This window comes from Coloeus monedula (genome assembly GCF_965178545.1).
Source record: "Coloeus monedula genome assembly, chromosome: Z".
Taxonomy (NCBI): domain Eukaryota; kingdom Metazoa; phylum Chordata; class Aves; order Passeriformes; family Corvidae; genus Coloeus; species Coloeus monedula.
Genome location: NC_138822.1, coordinates 6,661,049 through 6,679,718, shown reverse-complemented (window position 1 = coordinate 6,679,718; position 18,670 = coordinate 6,661,049). Strand labels below are relative to the sequence as shown.

The 18,670-nt window shown below is 38.6% G+C and overlaps 1 protein-coding gene across 1 annotated transcript in view; it reads right to left on the bottom strand.

Annotated features, from left to right (window-relative positions):
• Positions 1 to 11,655: 11,655 nt before the first annotated feature.
• Positions 11,656 to 18,670, bottom strand: part of SLC12A2 (solute carrier family 12 member 2) — a 55,263-nt gene continuing 48,248 nt past the window's right edge. Inside the window, exons 23-27 of the mRNA XM_082300980.1 lie at positions 18,523 to 18,634; positions 17,952 to 18,038; positions 16,233 to 16,368; positions 15,421 to 15,488; positions 11,656 to 14,679 (exon numbers count right to left, since the gene is read on the bottom strand). Of these exons, the coding sequence (XP_082157106.1) occupies positions 14,544 to 14,679; positions 15,421 to 15,488; positions 16,233 to 16,368; positions 17,952 to 18,038; positions 18,523 to 18,634 (539 nt within the window). The 3' untranslated portion in view covers positions 11,656 to 14,543. The remainder of the gene's footprint in view (positions 14,680 to 15,420; positions 15,489 to 16,232; positions 16,369 to 17,951; positions 18,039 to 18,522; positions 18,635 to 18,670) is intronic.

Genomic DNA, 18,670 nt, shown 5'->3' with positions numbered 1-18,670 from the left:
CTTTTCTTGCAATAAAGCTTATTTTGGGTTATTTTTTGTCCTTTTATTCCATTCAGAGTTAAACTGGTGATTGATTGCAAGCAATAGCCAATACTGGCTGTGGTCTGGAACCACATTTATTTGACATGACTTTCAGATATGGTTGTGCAAGTTTCCTTATGATTCAAAGCTGCTTCTGGGTAAAATGACTGACATCTGTAGAAATAAAAATACCTCTAGAGGTCTGATAAATATCTACAGGACAGCACTGACTTTAAGACTTAATATCTGTAATAGGTTGTTTAGAAGAAGGCTACGCACTCTCCAAAATGGGAGCTTTCCAGGAAACACTGCAAGAAAAGCCAACAGACTGCACACAGCAGAGTTTATTGTCCTTTGTTGTCAAACTCTCAGAAAAGGACAGAAAATAGTAGCAATACTCACCTGTGACCCCTCTGAGGCTACAAGTTCTGGAGGATTTTATTGGCAGGGATTATTTACGTGTGCTGTGCACACTTGTTAGATTTTTGTAGCCTATTTTTTTAGAAAGAAACTATCATAAGATAACACCTGTATTAACTAATTACGCAGTAAGTACAAAGCACAGAAAATACCTTATCCCTTGTCATACATGAAATCCCTATTTGTGCTTGGTCTTTGCATATTAAGTGCTTTAAATAATTAATTTTGAGTTAATTATTTTTAAATTGAATGTTACAACTAACCCATCAGCCCAGGTACAAAAATCCAGTTCCATTATCAGTGTTTCTATTTGTTTAAAGTTTATTAATAGAGTTGCACCCTTCCCAGTTAAAATTTTCCCAGTTAAAAATCACAAACTTGCCCCTTTTCAAGCTACAAACCACTGGTACACCATAAGAGTTACCTTTCCTGTGTTTACTGTATACTTTTACAAGTGTTCTGAGGTGTGTTGGATGTATTTTAATACTTTTTGTAGGTGTTTCACTTGCATTTTGATTCCAAGGCCAAAACCCCCCCACCCAGTCTTAATAGCCAGCAGCTATTTCTAGCTACAGAGCCATTACTCTGCAGGCAAGTTCCATGGCAACCTGAATACCTGAATTTTAATGAAGGTATTGTATTCCCTTATCTCTAACTGATACCACCCCCCCCCTTGACAACGATGAGCCATTGGTGGACAGAGATGATCCATCAAAGGGAAAGCACCAATCGCCTTGGACCGAAGGGGCGGGCTGTGGGCGGACTGGGGGCGGAGCAAAAACTATAAAAAGGACGAAGCCAAGAAGCGGTCTCCCTCTCTCTTCTTTCTTCTCTCTTCCCCTCTTGCTCTCTCCAGACTAGCTGTGGGAGACATCGGTGCTGGGCATTAAGCGCCTTACCCCTTTTAAGGGGCTTTTAGTAATTTTTTTAAGTCAACCCAGCACTGCAAGTTTTTTTCTCTACCTGAGGTCTAGTGCTGTCTCAGCCAGAAGATCTCAAACCCCTGCGCTCCTGGGGCATACCATCTACCGAGCCATAGGATCCCAAATTTTTATATTTTTCTGATTTCTGTAATTTTTCAATTTTTTCTGTTTTCAATAAATTAATCTTTTTAAGAGTTGTCTCATTTCTCACATCCCTTTTCTAGAAAGGCAGCATTATCATCCACCATTTTAAATTGCACAAGATGGTTATGCACAATCCCAGAAAGAAGTCACTCCCAGCTTCAAATCCAGATGAAAAAATAACATGAATTAAAAGAAAAAAAAATCCCAAGGAAGAAATCCAAAACCTCTTTGCAATCCAGCCTGTTACCGTATATATTTCTATACCCATTTCTATAAATTCTACCTTTTAACAGCCTCTAGTCTTTTAATGAGAAAGCTGACTACACATAAACAGATAGACCAGTGTCCCAGGATGCTACAAACGCCTCAAGTCTGTTGCTAACAGTAACATGAAAGTCTTGCTATTTAAGACAGTCTTCAGTATCACTTGGCAACTTGAATCAAGATTTTAGTGACTAATTTTAACACCTAAGGTAGGCCTAGGCAGCAGGGACTTCAGTTATAACTGTCTGTACTTTGTAGTACAGACATAGATTTAGAGCCTTTTAGCCTAATCATGATCATAAATTTAAGAAAATAATTTGTGTTACTTGCATAAATATATCTGATTCACACTTAAAGCAGGAGGGAATGAAAATGTGAGAGGGAAGAACTACATTTCATGCCTAAGATAAAATCCTTGGTCTCCATTGTGACTGTTCATGTGGTTGACACCAAATTGCTACAGCAGAGATGGGAAATAACTTCTTTGCTCCCGCAGAGTTACAGGACTGGTGGAGGAGGTGGTTTCTCACACGTTCCAAGAAGCCAAACACACGTCAGCATGGGTGGTCACAGAGAAGTCTGACGTGTATTTGGGCACGGTTTTAGCACGAGCCAGGCCTCTTCTCCCTGATTGGGCTTGTCAAGAATGAGGTTTTTACCCAATTCCTGTGAAAATGTCAGGAAAAATATGACCCTCTCTAACACTGTCTTTTTTGTGTTAGCAAGTCAGGCGTTACTTTATTCTTGGCCAATGTTTATGAGTGCGGTTGTCAAATTTTCAGCCTCCACACTGAAGCCGAGGTGAAGCTGTTTCACTCATTTATACATTTTTTGCAAACAAAGAAATTATTGCTGGTTCTAAACTACATAATTCTCTTCATTAATTAGTGTTCTCACCTCTGTTGGTTATTGATTTCTCGCTCTTCATGCTAATTTGGCCCACATTTTTAGTCCGTTTATCATCTTTTTCTCAAACAGGGAGTCTCCAACCTTCCAGGCCTTCGTCTCCTCTGTATCTTCCAGTTACTCCAACGTCCTTGAAGTGCCATGAATTTAAGATCCCAGATGTCCCATCTTCAACTCCCTTTGTCTTTGTTTATTGAAGCTTGTCAGGGTTAGTTTTAGCAAAATTAAGTTTTCAGTGATGTAATGATCAAAGGAACAGTAAGAGTCTGTGAAGAAACCCAGCTAGTGCTGGCTAAAAGTGGGCTTTGCTTGCAATTAATTAAAACAACTAATTAAAAATTAGTCAGGAAAGTGATAGCATTTCCATTTCTACTGGGGAAAACCAGATCTAGACACAAAGAATACTAGCAGGAGCAGCTCTTGGTGTGTCATCCCTTCAATGCCTCAAAAGGTACTTGTTACACAGGCAGGGAGGTTTTTTTGGTAAATTTTAAAATCCTGTGATTAAACGTTTTTACACAAGGTAAATATGCAATACTTTTCTGCAGTTTTGTCCAATTCTGGTATTTCTATATTGCTCATATACTTACAGAAATATTTGGTATTACTATGCTTCAACCTCTAGAACTACTTGCACAATGTAGACAAAAAAACCTTGGCAGTTGCCACTAAGATTTGCCCCTGGGCAAGATTACTGAGAAGCTGCCAAAAAAACCACATTCAAAACCAAAACAACATGAATATGCACATGGCTAGACAGACACTCCCTCTTCTCTGCAATGATGAGAACAATTGAATTGCTGTCACCACTACACCTGAATTCTGGAAGTACTTAGAATTTTCAGCCAGATCACCAAACTCACAGCTGAAAATCGTCTGTGCTCCCAAGGCCTGGCCTGTGGTTTTGAATCCAAAGAATAAATATGCATTCAAGAAAACAGGACCTGACCTCCAGCTTACTTACTTAGCAAAAATAATTCATTTTGTACCTAAGCAAGGGAAATGCAAGGGCCTTTCCTGAGTTCTGTAAAATAATTTTCGTATCTCTAGGCCTTGCTGTTCTTCATATGGAGAGAGCCCCACACAGGATGGGGAGGAGGAATATCAAATAACCATCTGACCATAACATTCAAATGAACATTCAATTCTTTTGAAAAACATTAGCTTTAAGTTAAAAGTCAACGCACAGAGCAGCCATAACACCCAAAGACACACATTTCACTGTTAAATTCTTAAAATTCAGAAATAAAGGCAGTTTTGAGCATGTGAGGTAAACACTGGCAGGCACAAATTGCCTGAGTCAGGTGTAAACATATCAAGGGGGGAAAGTTGTGTGGTACAAATACAACACACCTGGTGTTCTATAATTAGATAGGAAGCTTAGATCACAATTTTGTGCACATATTTTTACCTGAGTGTATGCACAGCCACAGAGAAGCAATGTTAAGAAGCAATCAGATCTGGTAATTTTGAGATAAACTCTGGCAAAATCCAGCAATTCCGACCTCTTCCAAATGGGCTTTTAAAATTTTGTAGCCTTCATATTTTATGCTTAATTTCTTAAAATTAAGATTAAAATGTCAGCAGCAGTGTCCTGCTGTTGAATCCTTCACATCTAAGCTGTTCTCATTTCCAGGCTCTAGTTTTACGGATAACCACAATCTTCAGGTCTAGAATGAAGTCTGCAGTCCCATACCATCTAATAATCACAGAGTTCCTTTCCCCCCGCATTTAAATTGCTCATAAATTATGCAAACACTAGTTTAACAATTTCTGTGTCACAGTTTTACGTTTCCTTTATACTGTAAAATGACAACCAGTGTTTGGCTGGATGCCTTCTTTTCATGGCATTGTTTCAAATACACAGCTGGGAGACTGAAAACCCATAGTTAAGAATCAAGATTCAGCTTGAAATGCCTGCCATGAAATTTATCAGTTGTCTTACGGAGCTTAGGTAAGATAAATTAAAACCAAGAAAACCAACAACTGCACTATTTTTAAGGCCAAACTCACTACTGAGATACCTCAGCTCTCTGTCCTTCAATCTTGATCAGTAAGGTCACCAGCCACAGCTCTGCAAAGTGCAGCGTGTTTCTCCACAGGCCTCTGAAGTTTGTGTTAAAGCCCTTTTCTGAATCACTCATTGAATCCTTGGTCACACACAGTATTTTAGGCTTTTTTTATTTCAGTATGCCTAAAACTCAGTGAAATCCTTACATTGTGTACTATTTTTACCCAGCCCAAGCACAGAGTGATGGTCTCAAATAGCTGCTCTTGAATTAGAGCTGAGCTTCACTGGGACGGCTCCTGGTAGAGCTCATCTATTAATATCACCCCATGGAAAATACCAACTATAGCAGACAGGCTGTTAACTAAATGGATTAAAATTCCGCTTCTTTCTTATCACATGCTGCAAAGAAATGCTATTTCTAAGTGTTCCACAGAATAATGAGATCCATCCAGTCCCAAAACAGCTGTTTTTTGGCTAAACAGCAGCTGTCAGGGAATCCAGCTTTGAAGCCAAGATGGAAGTAGAAGGCGACTGTTTGAAAATAAATTTTTATTGTTATGAGCAACTTCTCGGCTGCTGAGGACACAGATATAAATTTTATAAACGCACGCACACTTCAAAATAGGGGAGTTTGTGGAATATGGAGGTAATCAGAGATGACTCTTTTTTCCTTCTGGATGAACTGAGTTACACCCAGCACTTCCTCAGCCTAAACCTCCTTTCCCATGAAAAGGGGCCACACTTGCTTCAGGCAGCACTGAGCAGAACGTGATTAAACGGCCTGAACTGGCTCCTGTGTTTGTGTTTGAGTCCTGGCTGCTCCTGTGTGTTCCCCAGATTCTTCCAGTGAGAGGAAAACTGAGCTGCCCTTCATCAGGACACGTGCTCCTAAGGAAAGTGCAGTCCAGAGGAAGTGCCCAAGGGAAACAAACCACAGAAACCAAACCTTGGATGGAGCACCAGCAAAGCACTTGAAAAGATCTTGTTCCCTTAAAGTTACACTCAATGGCCATGAAAACATTGCTGCTGAGAAGACCAGAAAAACCAGCAAGAGACAACATGAAAAGGGCATCAAATACGGATAAAACTTGGCACGGATAATAAAAACAAACAAACGAACGAACGAACAATCACAAACAACAAACACATCCTTTGTGGAAATTAGTGATTTTTTAATGTTTCTGAAATTTGAAGATGAACACAGACAGAAAATGGGGTCATGCCTATTTATCCACAGAATATGCAAAAATGTTATACTCACAGTGCCAGATCTGCCTTCCCTTCAGACAATACTTTCCAAAATGAATGAAATAGAAATTTCTTCTCTATGTGAGAAGAAACTCTTAATTCTCACAGTTCTTTGTCTCCAGACTAAATACTAAAAGTATTTATGTATCATATAAATACTTCTTTTTGTGAAATAACCATCACCTTCCTAGGAAAGCTCCTTAGATTTGCTTTGTTTAGTTTTGCTACTTATTTAAAAAAAACCCCAACACTTTTTTTCTTAATTTTTCACTTTCAGCCATGCAGTAGCATACAAAGAACTGTGCATTCAGGTGTAGAATGCAGCCTGCACCAAACAAACTGGTTATGGGAGCAACCAAGAGCAAATGTTCTGAAGTGACCCAGAGAAAAACCAAGATTTGTTAAAAATCAAAAGGAGGCAGAATCCAGAATATGGTCCACACAAGCTGTCAAAACCCCAAATTTTCAATGATGCAAGTAATATCAAGCATTCCATAACTAAATGGTTTATGAAAATGGTTTTTTGAAAAAAAAAGAAAAACACAAAAAACAGTGAGAAAAAAAAAAGGCAAAACACTTTGAGCCCTTCTATAGTACAAAGTTCTTTTTAGAAAAAAAATTCAGTATGCACAGAAGGCATTCATACACCTTTCTTGTCCTCCTGTGTATTTCCTTACAATACTTTTGATGTCCTCTCCAAAGCAGAGCTCAGAACCACAGGATCTCATTCACAGGGATTCATCTTCTGCCAGTTCACTCCACCAGATCAGTTCACAGCTACTCTTGTGGCAGACCCATAAATTTTCACGACTCTCAGCTCCTAAGCCGAGACATGAGATGCCTCCAGCATTTTTGCAGGTGACCTTATATTCCTTTCTGTTCTGACAAGAGCATTTAAGTGCCTTAAGTGTTAAGAAACAGAAATATTTCTGTTCCTTAAACAAACGAAAAACCTCCCAGAAAACTGCAGCCTATCCCCCAATAACTGTTTTCAAGTGGCTCACCTGGAGGACAAACAGCACAAAACTCCAGAACCTGTCAGACAATGCGACCTGACCAGCCCCACTTTTATTACTCCCACCACAAAAACCTGAATTCTTAGGAGGAACCTTGTTATTCCTTCAAGCTCCACATACCATAGGCCAGTTTCAAAGGTCTGCGCATATATTGCAGTGAAGCCAGTGAAACTGCACATCTTTTCCTGCTTTTGTTTAGATTTGGGAAGTATCTTGCCTTGTGCTCAGGGACTGAAGGAACAAGCCATTGTAAGTATTTGATTTTTCTTCATCAGGAACCATTAATTATCCCACAACACAGGAATGTTTTAAAGTAGATTACAAAGAGTCATTTTAAAGTGTTATTTTAAATTAATTACTAAAAATTTAAAGTGTTTCCCCTTAAAGGGAAGAGAAAGTATTTCAGTATTAGCTGCAAAACCCAGAAAACTGGATTTGAGCTGAATTCTACCACTAAGTTGTTTCCTGGCATAAAAGCTGCTACAGAATATGGTTAATTACTATCAGAACAAGGACAAAACTACCAACGCAGAGCTTGCTGCCCTTTATTTAGAGACTGACTACATGTAGTCAAAGCTACAGTAGGAGAAGATGGTTTTTATTACTGACCTTGTCTTTCTGGGATAGTGAAAATGTCTTGACTGTGATGCATTTGGAGTGATGGCACATGGATACATTTTCAAAGACAGATTCTAAACCACAAATTAATGCTGGAATGTTTTGTGTCCGGGGCAGAATGGGTTTTCTAGAATGACTGAGGGTTTGAGGGTTGGCCAACAGGATGGAAAAAGTGAGATCTGTGTTCTGGCTAGAGAGGAAATCATAACCTTGCACTTCCAAGTCTCAGCTGAGAATCAAGCCTCATTTTTCTAGATTCTTGCAAACATGGCAAGAACATGAAAGCTACCCCCAAGCCCTGCAGTACAATGAAAATAAAAATATCATGAATAAAGAGTGCTCAGTAAGGTTTGTCATATATTTGCCAAAGGCTGAACTTTTCTCATAAATCCTGTCATGCCTGAATTACTGCTATTACTGCTTGAAGGGTACAGTGAGATTTTAATGAGAACAAAGACTCTTAGCAACGCTCCATAAAATGAAATCTGTGTGAGGTTAGCCAAAATCCCACGTGAAAGCCCACACTAGTGTGTGGTTAGCCTTGATTTCACCTGTTAATTCTGCAAATAGCTGTCCTTGGTTGACTCTGTAGAGTGCTGTTTGCTCCTCTTAGCAGGCACTGTGCTTTGACCTGCCATGATTTCCAGGTGCTTAAACTGCAAGCTTAAATTTTGTGCTGATATTTTTGCACCTTATCGAATGGTTTTGATTCCACTTTTATTCAGCCCTGCTGTTCATCAGAGTTGCATTAAATTACCCTTAGGGTTTATAAAATACACAGGCTAACAGTGGATTATCTGGCACATTCTCTTGTACAGGTGTCCCACCCCTTGCTCAATGTGTTATTTTATTTAATACTACTCTATATATTTTTGTGTGTAATTGGTAACAGCAGTACAATGGAATAGTTCAAGAGTCCCTGTAATTTGCAAACCACCCAGCCAGGCAGCTTGGTTTGAAAAAATGAGTAACCTCACAGGGCTGGGAGTGAGGATATTTCAAGGCTAATCCCAGCTCTCTAATTTTCAGACAGAGCCTGTGGAAATCCTTTGCTTGTGACTGACTCCATATTACCATCTGTTTTGTAGAGACAAATTTATTTGCAGAGAGATGTTCCAAGATTTAGTAGCTGTAAAACTGTTCAACAGAGTGATAAAGTTATTTTCAAGGTAAATTAACTTGAAAATGTCCACGCTATTCAGTTTCCTTCAGTACTTTTACACAGCCAGTACCTGAATACTTCGGGATGACACAAGGCTTTTTGGTTTTTGTCCACCTCCCACCTTTGTAGCTGAAATTGGCAGACACTTGTCTTGTTTGCTACTTATGAAGCAAAAGTACCTTATTGGAATGGTACTGATCACTCTGAAACTAGATGGCATATGCCAGTGTGTTCTGTTTTCTGACATCTGTCTGCCTGCAGCGTTTCTCCTGCTAAGGTTAACACAACTGGAAAGAGCCACTGAGACAAGCAAGCATCACCCAATGTGTTATGAAATGGTTACTCGGTGGTAAAAAGGCTGTTTGAACTCATCAGGCAGCATCTGCTTGGAGATTCCTGCATCTGTTTGGAGCAAAACCACAGTATATTCTCCCACAGGGCCTTTAATTAGGAATTAATATTAAACTCTTCTCCAATCCAGTCACAATTATGAAAAAATATATGCAAAACAATGTTATTATGCTGATATTTTTTGTGCATTCAAAGTACTAAGTCGTTTAATCAATGAAAATAATGGAACAGTCCAGGAGTACATTTGACAGTGCAGCTTCAGGCATTCCATGAAATGCTGAAAGGCAGTGGTGCCACCTGGTGATACAATTTTAGCTGGAATTCCTAGAAAACTGTACAGGAATAGGATTTCCCTCACTAAAAATGATGCTCGTTAGCTGGAGTTTTATTACCGCTGTGGATGGGACTGAGGGGCTACGAAGGGGATGTACCTGGACATGGAATTTCACACTGGAGTTTGTTTTGGCTACAGCTCAGCAGGGTCAGTTTTCCCCAGATCCCAGGGAGCAGGACTGTGAGGTTAATCTCCCACAGCCAGGGGCTACTGCCATTAGATTGCTGTGAACAGGGGTGAGAGGGCTGTGAAGTGCACAAGACAGGGTGCTTTACTTGTATTTTTATATCAGTATTAGCAAGGCAGAGCAGGCTGACATTTCCCTGCAGGCCTTTGCTGTTGCTCGCTGTAGATTGGCTCACTACTGAGAGATCTTTAGGGCAGGATGGGTAAAAAAGTTTAATTCAGCACAAGCTGATAGCTTAGATCCTGAGGAATTCCCTTTCCCTCCTCCCTGTTGTGTGGTGAGGTGCAGATAATCCTGTCTGTGCAGGCTGGGGGCAGGAGGATGGCAGGAGGGTGGCAGAGGGCAGGGTGCAGACAGGGTTCCTGGAGATACAAAGCCAATGTTTTCTGGAAGAGACAGCAGGCAGATCAAGGGGGAGAGCGACAAAGAAGCTGTTCTCAGGTTCTTTTTCCTGCTCTCACTTCAGTAAGAACGGGGATGTAAGAACCCAGCACAGGCTCGCCTTGGTAACTTCTGCTCGTGCAGCTGTCAGCAAGCCCAGAGGATTCAGCCTGAAGGATGGAGCACAGTCTGTCAGCACCAGATGCACCTCTGGCTGTAGGAAACCTCCTCAAGAAAAGCATCTTCCTGCTTCCCTTTGGAGAACGTGCCTGCCACTGCTTCACCATTTACTCATTCCATGTTAACACTCAAAGCTGTGGACCAGCTTGCATCTCTCTGTCCTAAACGCAGGCAGTGGCCTCCATCAACCTAATCCAATGCCTTAACCCTGGAAACATGTTTTGCACTAAGCTCCCAGAAGGCAGAACAGCAGGAAGGATTTGATGGTGCTCCACTTGCTGCCTGGGTGGTCTCAGTGACCTGAAGCCTGGCTCCCACCCCAGCTGGGCACAAACCAGGTTTTAGCATTTACAGGACCCCACAAGAGGTTATATGAGAAGTGTAATTAGACTGGTGAAGAACAAGCACAAAGGTGAGGGGTGTCCTGCTTCCCTCTTTTAAAACAAAATCACAGCAGTCACTCTCTGCAGTGTGAGCCTTCATTCTCTGTAAATTGGTGAAATTGACCTAGCTCAAATCCCCCGTTTTTAGCTACAAACACATACTTGAAGTCACTAGTGTATGAATTCAGCACAAGGTGATGTCATGGTTCAGATCCACTTCTTCACACTTCTCCAGCAAACAGGACTATCTAGAAAAAGCTGCTACAAACCTTCTCTGCCTCTCTACAGAATAAACCAGGGTAGAGCCAATGCCATGGGAGCTGGCAGTGTATTTTTAACAATCTTTCCCTTTCCAGTGGCCTCCAAACCTCACTCCTAAGGCCTTGATTTAAACACTACTAACAACAGATATGCAGAAGAGCTCTGAATGTAGCAGAGATTAAATACCACAACTGATGAGGTTAGTAAGTTTTACAGTCATTCTAAGTAAGGTTTTAATGACAGAACTCGCCCTTATTGTTACGCTTTTAAAGTTGTTTTCAGTATTTTTTAGTTGAGTGTACATTAGTGAAGGTAAGGCCAAATACGTCTTGCTTACAAGCAACTTTGCAACAGTTTGGGAAGTTACTTTCCCAACATATTTCATGTTTTCACGTCCCTATTTTAATGGGAGAAAGAGGAGCTAAGACAGTCCTTCGTATTCAGGGGCAAAATGAATTGGAACAGATTTTCAGACACTACCATTGCAGTTGAGACCCACCATGGGCTGAGGATGGGTCTGCGCCGTCTGGCAAGTTATGGCAAATTTTACAAGCGTAAAGCACTGCTATTTCTACCCTACTAGAGGGAAAATTCCTCCCCAAGAAGCAACATGGTTTTGGTCACCAGACACATGAATGCCTTTCAGTTCCACTGATCCTGTGCAAATTCCACTAAAAAGGTAATTATCAGATGGATGCAATAAGCATACTGATGTCAGGAACCAAATTCAGCATTAACATGCTGTTTTATGAACATTATTCCCTTCCCACCACCAAAAGAAAAAAAAAAAAAAAAGGCATTGTTAGACAAGAGAGTTGTATTGAATTCACTTCTTTTATTGCAGTGACATCCCCCTGATACAAAGTATTAACTGCAATAATTACGTTAAAACATTAGAAAAGCATTTGTGTGGGACAGTTACAGTACAGTGTCAAATCTTACATCTTCAAGTGGGCCACAACCCACTAACGCTCAAATCTTTTAAATTATTTTTAGTTATTTTTTTAAATATGTAATGTCAGAAAAAAAGCATATAAAAAGAATGTATGTAAAAGGAAACCTAAATACAAGCGAACAAATAAATAATTTGATTTTCACCAGCTATTACTGTCTCTCTAAACCCATATGAAGGAACCTAATCTATAAGAAGTTATGAATTGCCATGTGTGTTTTAATTTTTCATGTCATTAATATGATTGGAACATAAGTAAATTTGGCGTCAAAATCAAAGCAGGAGTTGGAGCGACCGCCACTGACTGACATCTGTTGCAGACAATTACCATTAACTGTTCAAATTTAAGTGAGCAAATAATCTTGGAACTTGCCCTCATGCCTAGCATTAGTGGACTCCTGAGAGTGCAGGTGAAAAGCATCCTACGGTATTTCACAGACATGACCTTAACTATCCCCATATGCATATTTAGATATACTTTATATAATTTTATACACATATATGCATGTATACACACACACTTCATTTGGTTTCTGTGTTGTGTTACAGATCACAAGCAATGGTTTCCTGAATGGGCAAATAAACCTTTTTAAATAAGTGTACCTGTGCATGTTTTTTTTTTTTTCTTTTTTTAAGATAGCAGCACTAAATCCATGCCATACTGTCCATCTGCTCAAAAGAATGTAACCCACAAAAAGAAGGAGAAATGTGGCAATGATTCCATATGCACAATGTGACAACCTTATCCCCTGCAAAACACTGTAAAACCTGTGATATTTATTTATGTTGGTAAGTTTGATCCATATCCCCTCACCTGGAAGGAAACAGCACTTTGACCCCACACTGTCTTGTCTTACAATGCTTAACCATAACAAGCTGGGTTCATGCTGGCATCAGTTATCTCACACTTAGCAGCAAGACATGCATGTTTGTTTTTCTTAAAAAGTGAAATGATTCCATAGTCTCAAATCCAATTGACAGAAACAGCAAACAAAGGGAAAAAAAGGAAAAAAAAAAAAAAAAAAAAAGGGATTTTTCGCAGTTTACCAAGAACTTGACAACAGTGTACACTGCACAGTGTATTTTTTTCTTTAATCACAAGAAGTTGAAGCTCCACCTTGACACACAATGATTATACTTTGTCCTTCAAGAGGAACAGTTACATTTCAATTTGATCCTGTATTTAGCAAAACAAACAAAAAAAAACCACCAACCAAACCCCAAAAAACCCCCAAACAAACCAAACAACAACAACAAAAAAACCCCCAAAAAACCTTTTCTGTGCATCCTTAAATGAAAAGTCACTCACCCACTGGTAAACTGATCCAGTAGCATGTCCAATGCTAATATCAAAAGCTTGTGAAATGTTTTTAGGCAATCCTTTCTATCCAAAAAATATTAGGAATTTAAAAAACAGTTCACATTACTAACCTTTATACAAAGGCTCAAGTGAAATTTCTTTTGCAGGTGTTCAGAGTAGACTAAATTATGAAGTTTCCAAAATATACAGTGAAAGGGCACACAAGACTGGCAGTTTCTTTATTGAACATAGAAAATGTATAAAGTAGGATGTATGGAATAGATCAAAATTGCTAGACGATCAAACCTGAGTATTATTTAATAAGACTAAATTCATCTTCTGACAAGTGAATGAATTGACCTAAAAACATCTCCCCTAAGAACTTAGTGGTCCGTTTAACCATTTGTTGAAAAATGCGAGAGAACTGCAGCTTTTACATTTCATACTGGATAGCACAATTCCACATAGTGTTTACTGTTTTCTGTTAGATAGCATCACATTGCTTATATATTATCCCCATTCAAGCCTTAAGTCGAGTTTTGTTTCAGAAATAAGTTGAAAAGTGACACTAAAACGTAAGAGGCCAAGAACTAGGACAGGTCTTTTATTTTCTTCCCATCTGTATTAAGATGGAAAGCTTCAGACAGCAAGATGAGCTTGATTTCACAGCAGAGCTAAGCCTAAGAGAATACTACCCTCTGCCAAGGTAGATAAAATTCGCTGTCTCAGACTACTGCCAAAGTAGTACACATCATCAAATCAGAAAAAGAACTCTCTCTACAAGCAGAATTAGTTTTATTTTAACTGTGAAAAACCTTAGTGACAGTAACATCAGGGATGTGCTCTAGTTCAACTGACCTGCCCCAATTCTCACCTTTAAATCTAACAGATATAAAAATAAAAAAAAACAAAAACAGAAACAAAATCTTTCTGACGATAGAAAACATACAGTACTAAGAACTAATAGCTCAATGGAAGACTGAAAAGCAGCATTCATTTTTACTGTAATATGGAATAGACTAAAAACTAAAGGAAGTCTGATCTAAACTCTTAGTTGAAGGCAGATTTTGACATTCTATATAAATTTACAAAACAGGATGTATGGGTGAGATTTGGTTAATTTTAAAAGGCACCTCAAGGCTAAAAGGCTTTTATAAATCTATAATCCTTTCATTGATCAAAAATACAACATTTTATTGCTGCTATTCAAATAGCAAACAAAAAGCTTGTCTTGTTCTTCAGTCTAACAAGGAATCCTCCCCCATTAAGCAAGATTAAATTACAGAAAATATAGAATAAAACTGAAGATGTCACAACTTTAGAAATACAGTGACTTTCCTTGTGTGCTTTCAAGTCAGTGAAATAGTGAAAGAAGAGTCACTTTTTGCCTTTGTGATGTTAATGAACTATAGACCACACCAGTCACTCTCCCCTGGGCACTGCAGTACCATTTCATCACAGCTGTGCCATGCTCAGTGCTCTTAGGAATAGAAGGTGAGAACACTTTGATGATTCCCACGAACCAGAAGAATGGGTGGCAGATCTTTAGAGAGGACTTCCAGCCAGGCCATGTACAGAGCACTCGACACTGCCCCTTTCCTTGCCACTGGCAAGCTCCTGCAAGCAACAAGGGAAACAACATTCACTGATCAGAAAAACCTGGCCAGGTACAAGTCAGATCATAAAAAGTATGACAGATGATTCTGGAAAGATCTAAATATTAAGTCAAATTTCCTAACCTTTCTAATTTACTTCTTCCTCCCCCTCAGAATTCATGAGTTGAGAGTTTGTATCTTAAAACACCACAGGCCTTTACACCTATTTCCCCTCCCTTTTGGCCTGTCACCACCATTTAATATTCACGCATCTTCATGCAGAATCCTCCTCAGCTGAGAACAGCCTCTTGAAAGACTTTCCTAGATTTTAAAATACAATCTGCCTGCTGCTTGTTCACATCAAAAGCAATTAAAAAAAAACCCAAAAGTGAGCAAGGTAACAACTTCACTTTATCTAGAAAGATCTCCTAGAAAAGGAAATCAAAGGAAGGACTTCAGGAAGAGGGGATTAACTGCACAGGAGTAGAAAGAATGTGAGAATCCTGAACTGCACCACAAATGTGGAGGTGATCAACTAAAGCAGCACAGTCAAAAGCACAACACTAATAACGACATTTTTTGTTCAGCAGGATAGCAGCTTCATACTTCTAACAAATAAATACTGTCAGCACTGAAATCTTGAGTATTTCTACAGTTCAGTGCCAAGGCAAAGGCTTGTTCCTGATCTGTATTTAGATTCGTGTTTCAAATTACAGCTCCGTACCAATTCGGGTAACACCACAAATCCAAATAATTCACTTACATGACAATTATGTTAGCTGTACTTGAATGTTCTTTCAGCAACTCGTTTAGCCTAATCTGTCGGTAAGTCTGTAAATAGAAGGAAACTTGTTAGGAACAGCTTTTATGTAAAAACTACAAGAAGTTTGTTAAAAAAAAAAACAAAAACAAAAACAAACAAAAAAACAAGTATGACCAACTGGAATGAGTAATTAATAAAAAGCAGGTACTTCCACCTCAGTGTAGAAACTCATTCTTCATTACCAAAAAACCTATGGTTGTAAGGTTGGGAAGAAAGCAAGCAGCAAGCTTAAAATGTGCAAGTAAGGCAAGTGCTACCCTGTTACAGGATGCCATTTATTTTCTCCTCCAGAGAAAACACCTGAGAAGAAATACTTCTCATGTCTCTCTGGTGCACAGTAGCCCAGGAAAGATGTCAAACCTTCAACTGCTCCTTTGCACCACAAAGTGTTGTTTGGTTTTGGTGGTGTTTTTTAAAAACAATGAAACAAACACCATTAGCTTGGTCAAAAAACCAAAAAAACAACAAAAAAAGAGAGAGCCACAAATACCTGGATACAGACTAAATTATTCTAAACTAACTGCTAAAATACTGTAGGAAAGCAGTCTGGCCTCTGCTCATACCCAAATGCAGAACCTTTTTTGCTTTTGTGAACCATCTAAATGGTTTTGGATGCTGCTTTTTATCTGCTATTCACAAAAACTGCTATGGAATAGAGAGAAAAACAAGAATTAACTCACTGATATCACAACCACAAATGCAGTAGAGAGAAGGAAGTTTTAACTGACTTAACACTCTAAAGAAAACAGAACCTTTGTTTTGTAAAGCTCAAGCTCATTATCTGTTATCCTCCATGGTTCATCCTCCTTCATTTTATCTGCAACCTCCTGTTCTTTATCATCCTCATGAAGTCGGAAGGGCTCTATCATTTCCTCAAAAGCTGCAATACTGGAGGATTAAGTAAACAAGCATTAGAGCAGATATAAGTCTCCATGTCAAAAATTATTTTCACAGTATGAGAAATTAGGTTTTATTGCTATGTAAAAATAAACTGAAGGTTTTTTTTCCCTGCCTGTTGCACTTAGAATGTCAAATCAGCTCTTTGCATATACACTGTGATTCAGCAAACAATTCACCGCACAATTGAAGTTTAACTCAGTTCAACAATTTCCTTCTAATTTTAAAAGCTGTACAGTACTACCCTTAAAAAAACGGGATAGTAACTAGGAGCAGCTTATTCAGAAGTAACTTTGAAAGAAGGGCAGTTTACATGTTACACTAAAAAGCAGCTATCAAGTCTCATGCTATTGCTATCAGGATTCTGGCTTTGATCTTTTTATTTCGCTTCTTTTATCTCTTTCCAGTACAGGCCAGGAGCCACATTCAAATGAAAAAAACCACAGAGATCTGACTTAGTCTTCCTGTTGCGCTTGCAAGAATATCAATACTTTGAATTTACCAGAACTTTAGGGCAAGAACTTCAGAATAAAACCTTCTGAAGATCAAGGAGGAATTAATTTCTACTACAAAGAACAACTCTCATCACCCTACTTTTCCACCTACATTTCCTCCAGGAAATACCCACATTATGATCAAAACATCTTTGCATCTACCCTTGGTGGACTTTACTGTACAATGACTTCACTGTAATCAAAAGAAAGAAAACAAATGTGATCTGTGGCTGAGCAAAAAGGAGACCTATTAATAATATTACATTATTATACAGCACACCAAATATTAAAAATTAATCTTCCTCCACTTGGTTTTCAGCTACTGTTACCTAATACCTAAACAGTATTTAGAAATATTTTAAGGAAAACTATTTAAAAGGGTATAAAAGAACTCATAGTAACGTTTAGGATTTAGGCAAGTTCTAAAGTAACATTTCTCAATTTCCACAGCACATCAAGACTTTCATATAAATGCACAACCATATAAAAGGTATTTTTACAACTTCAGCATACTCAAGAAGGCCTGAGGGGAAAGGGAGATAATGGGAAAGGAGGATATTTTTAGGTCATACATTTTCTGTTATAAATTTGTGCTGAAAGCCATCTAAGATTAATGCTTTTTTGGACTTGGAAGTAAGAAATATCATCTGTATGATAATTCCTGTGTACATTAACTGTCAAAGCAATTTAAAAAAGGAAAAAATAAAGAAAGAAACCCAGATCAGGCTATTTCAAGACCAAGCTTTGTTACATTAAACTAAGACTCTAAACGAGACTTAAACCATTAAAGTTTTGGTGAGCACTCTTTTTAAAGAGGATTCCTCCAGAAAACGTGGGGGTTTTTTTAACCTTAGTTCTTCTGAATTTAGTACTACAGTGTAAGAACCAGAGATGCAAAAAAATACAGATTTCTATATTCTTGGACATGGGAGTTATTAATCAGTTTCCTGCATTTTTGTGAAACGCTGGATGTCACAAGAACTTCTGTACCATAACCTATGTATGAAAGAGTGAGGTGTTCCCAATATAAGACAGACATCACAAATTAAACAAACAAACAAGACATGTTTTGAGACTTACTTTTCTTTCTTTGGCTTAGTATTAATATCCCCAAGAACCATAATATCTGAGAAGTCTATCCGGAATTTGCTGAGCAAAGTAGCCATCCTGCATCAGAAAAACAAGCCTTTATACACGATCATAGCCTTAATTCTTTCACAGGTTAAACAGATAGATGTCTGGTAATAAAAACCACTGGTTTAAGACACAGAAAAAGGCATCTTGAATGTAACAAGGGAGAAAAATCAAACTGACTTGGCAAATGACTATAAATCAATAACATGCTTTGGAAAAAAATCCAGAACAGTTTTACAGCTTTAAAATAAGAGAAGAGCTCTCCCTTGAAGATAATCTCAGGAAGTATTTGAAAACACAAGTATTAGTGTCAGATAATATTGCATAAAAATTAGTTTGAGGTAACTCATCCAAAAACAACTCTGGGGGAAACAAAACCTTTTTTGCAGAAAGGCAATAGAATATGATTACACCTCAAGCAAAGTACAGCTGAAATAAGGCAAGCAGAAAGAGAAAATAATTCAATGTGTAACATGCTGTATTAGCAATTGAAATGGAACTTCTAAGGCAAACTTACGCTCTTCTGTCATGATCAATCCTGTTTATTTTTCCGCCAATGAACACCCTGATCTTGCAGTCCTTCCACTTCTTCTTGGTTGTAATAAGGTATGGAATCAACAGTGTCAGACCTGTGTTTAGAACAGAATTTCACAAAGATTAAGAAA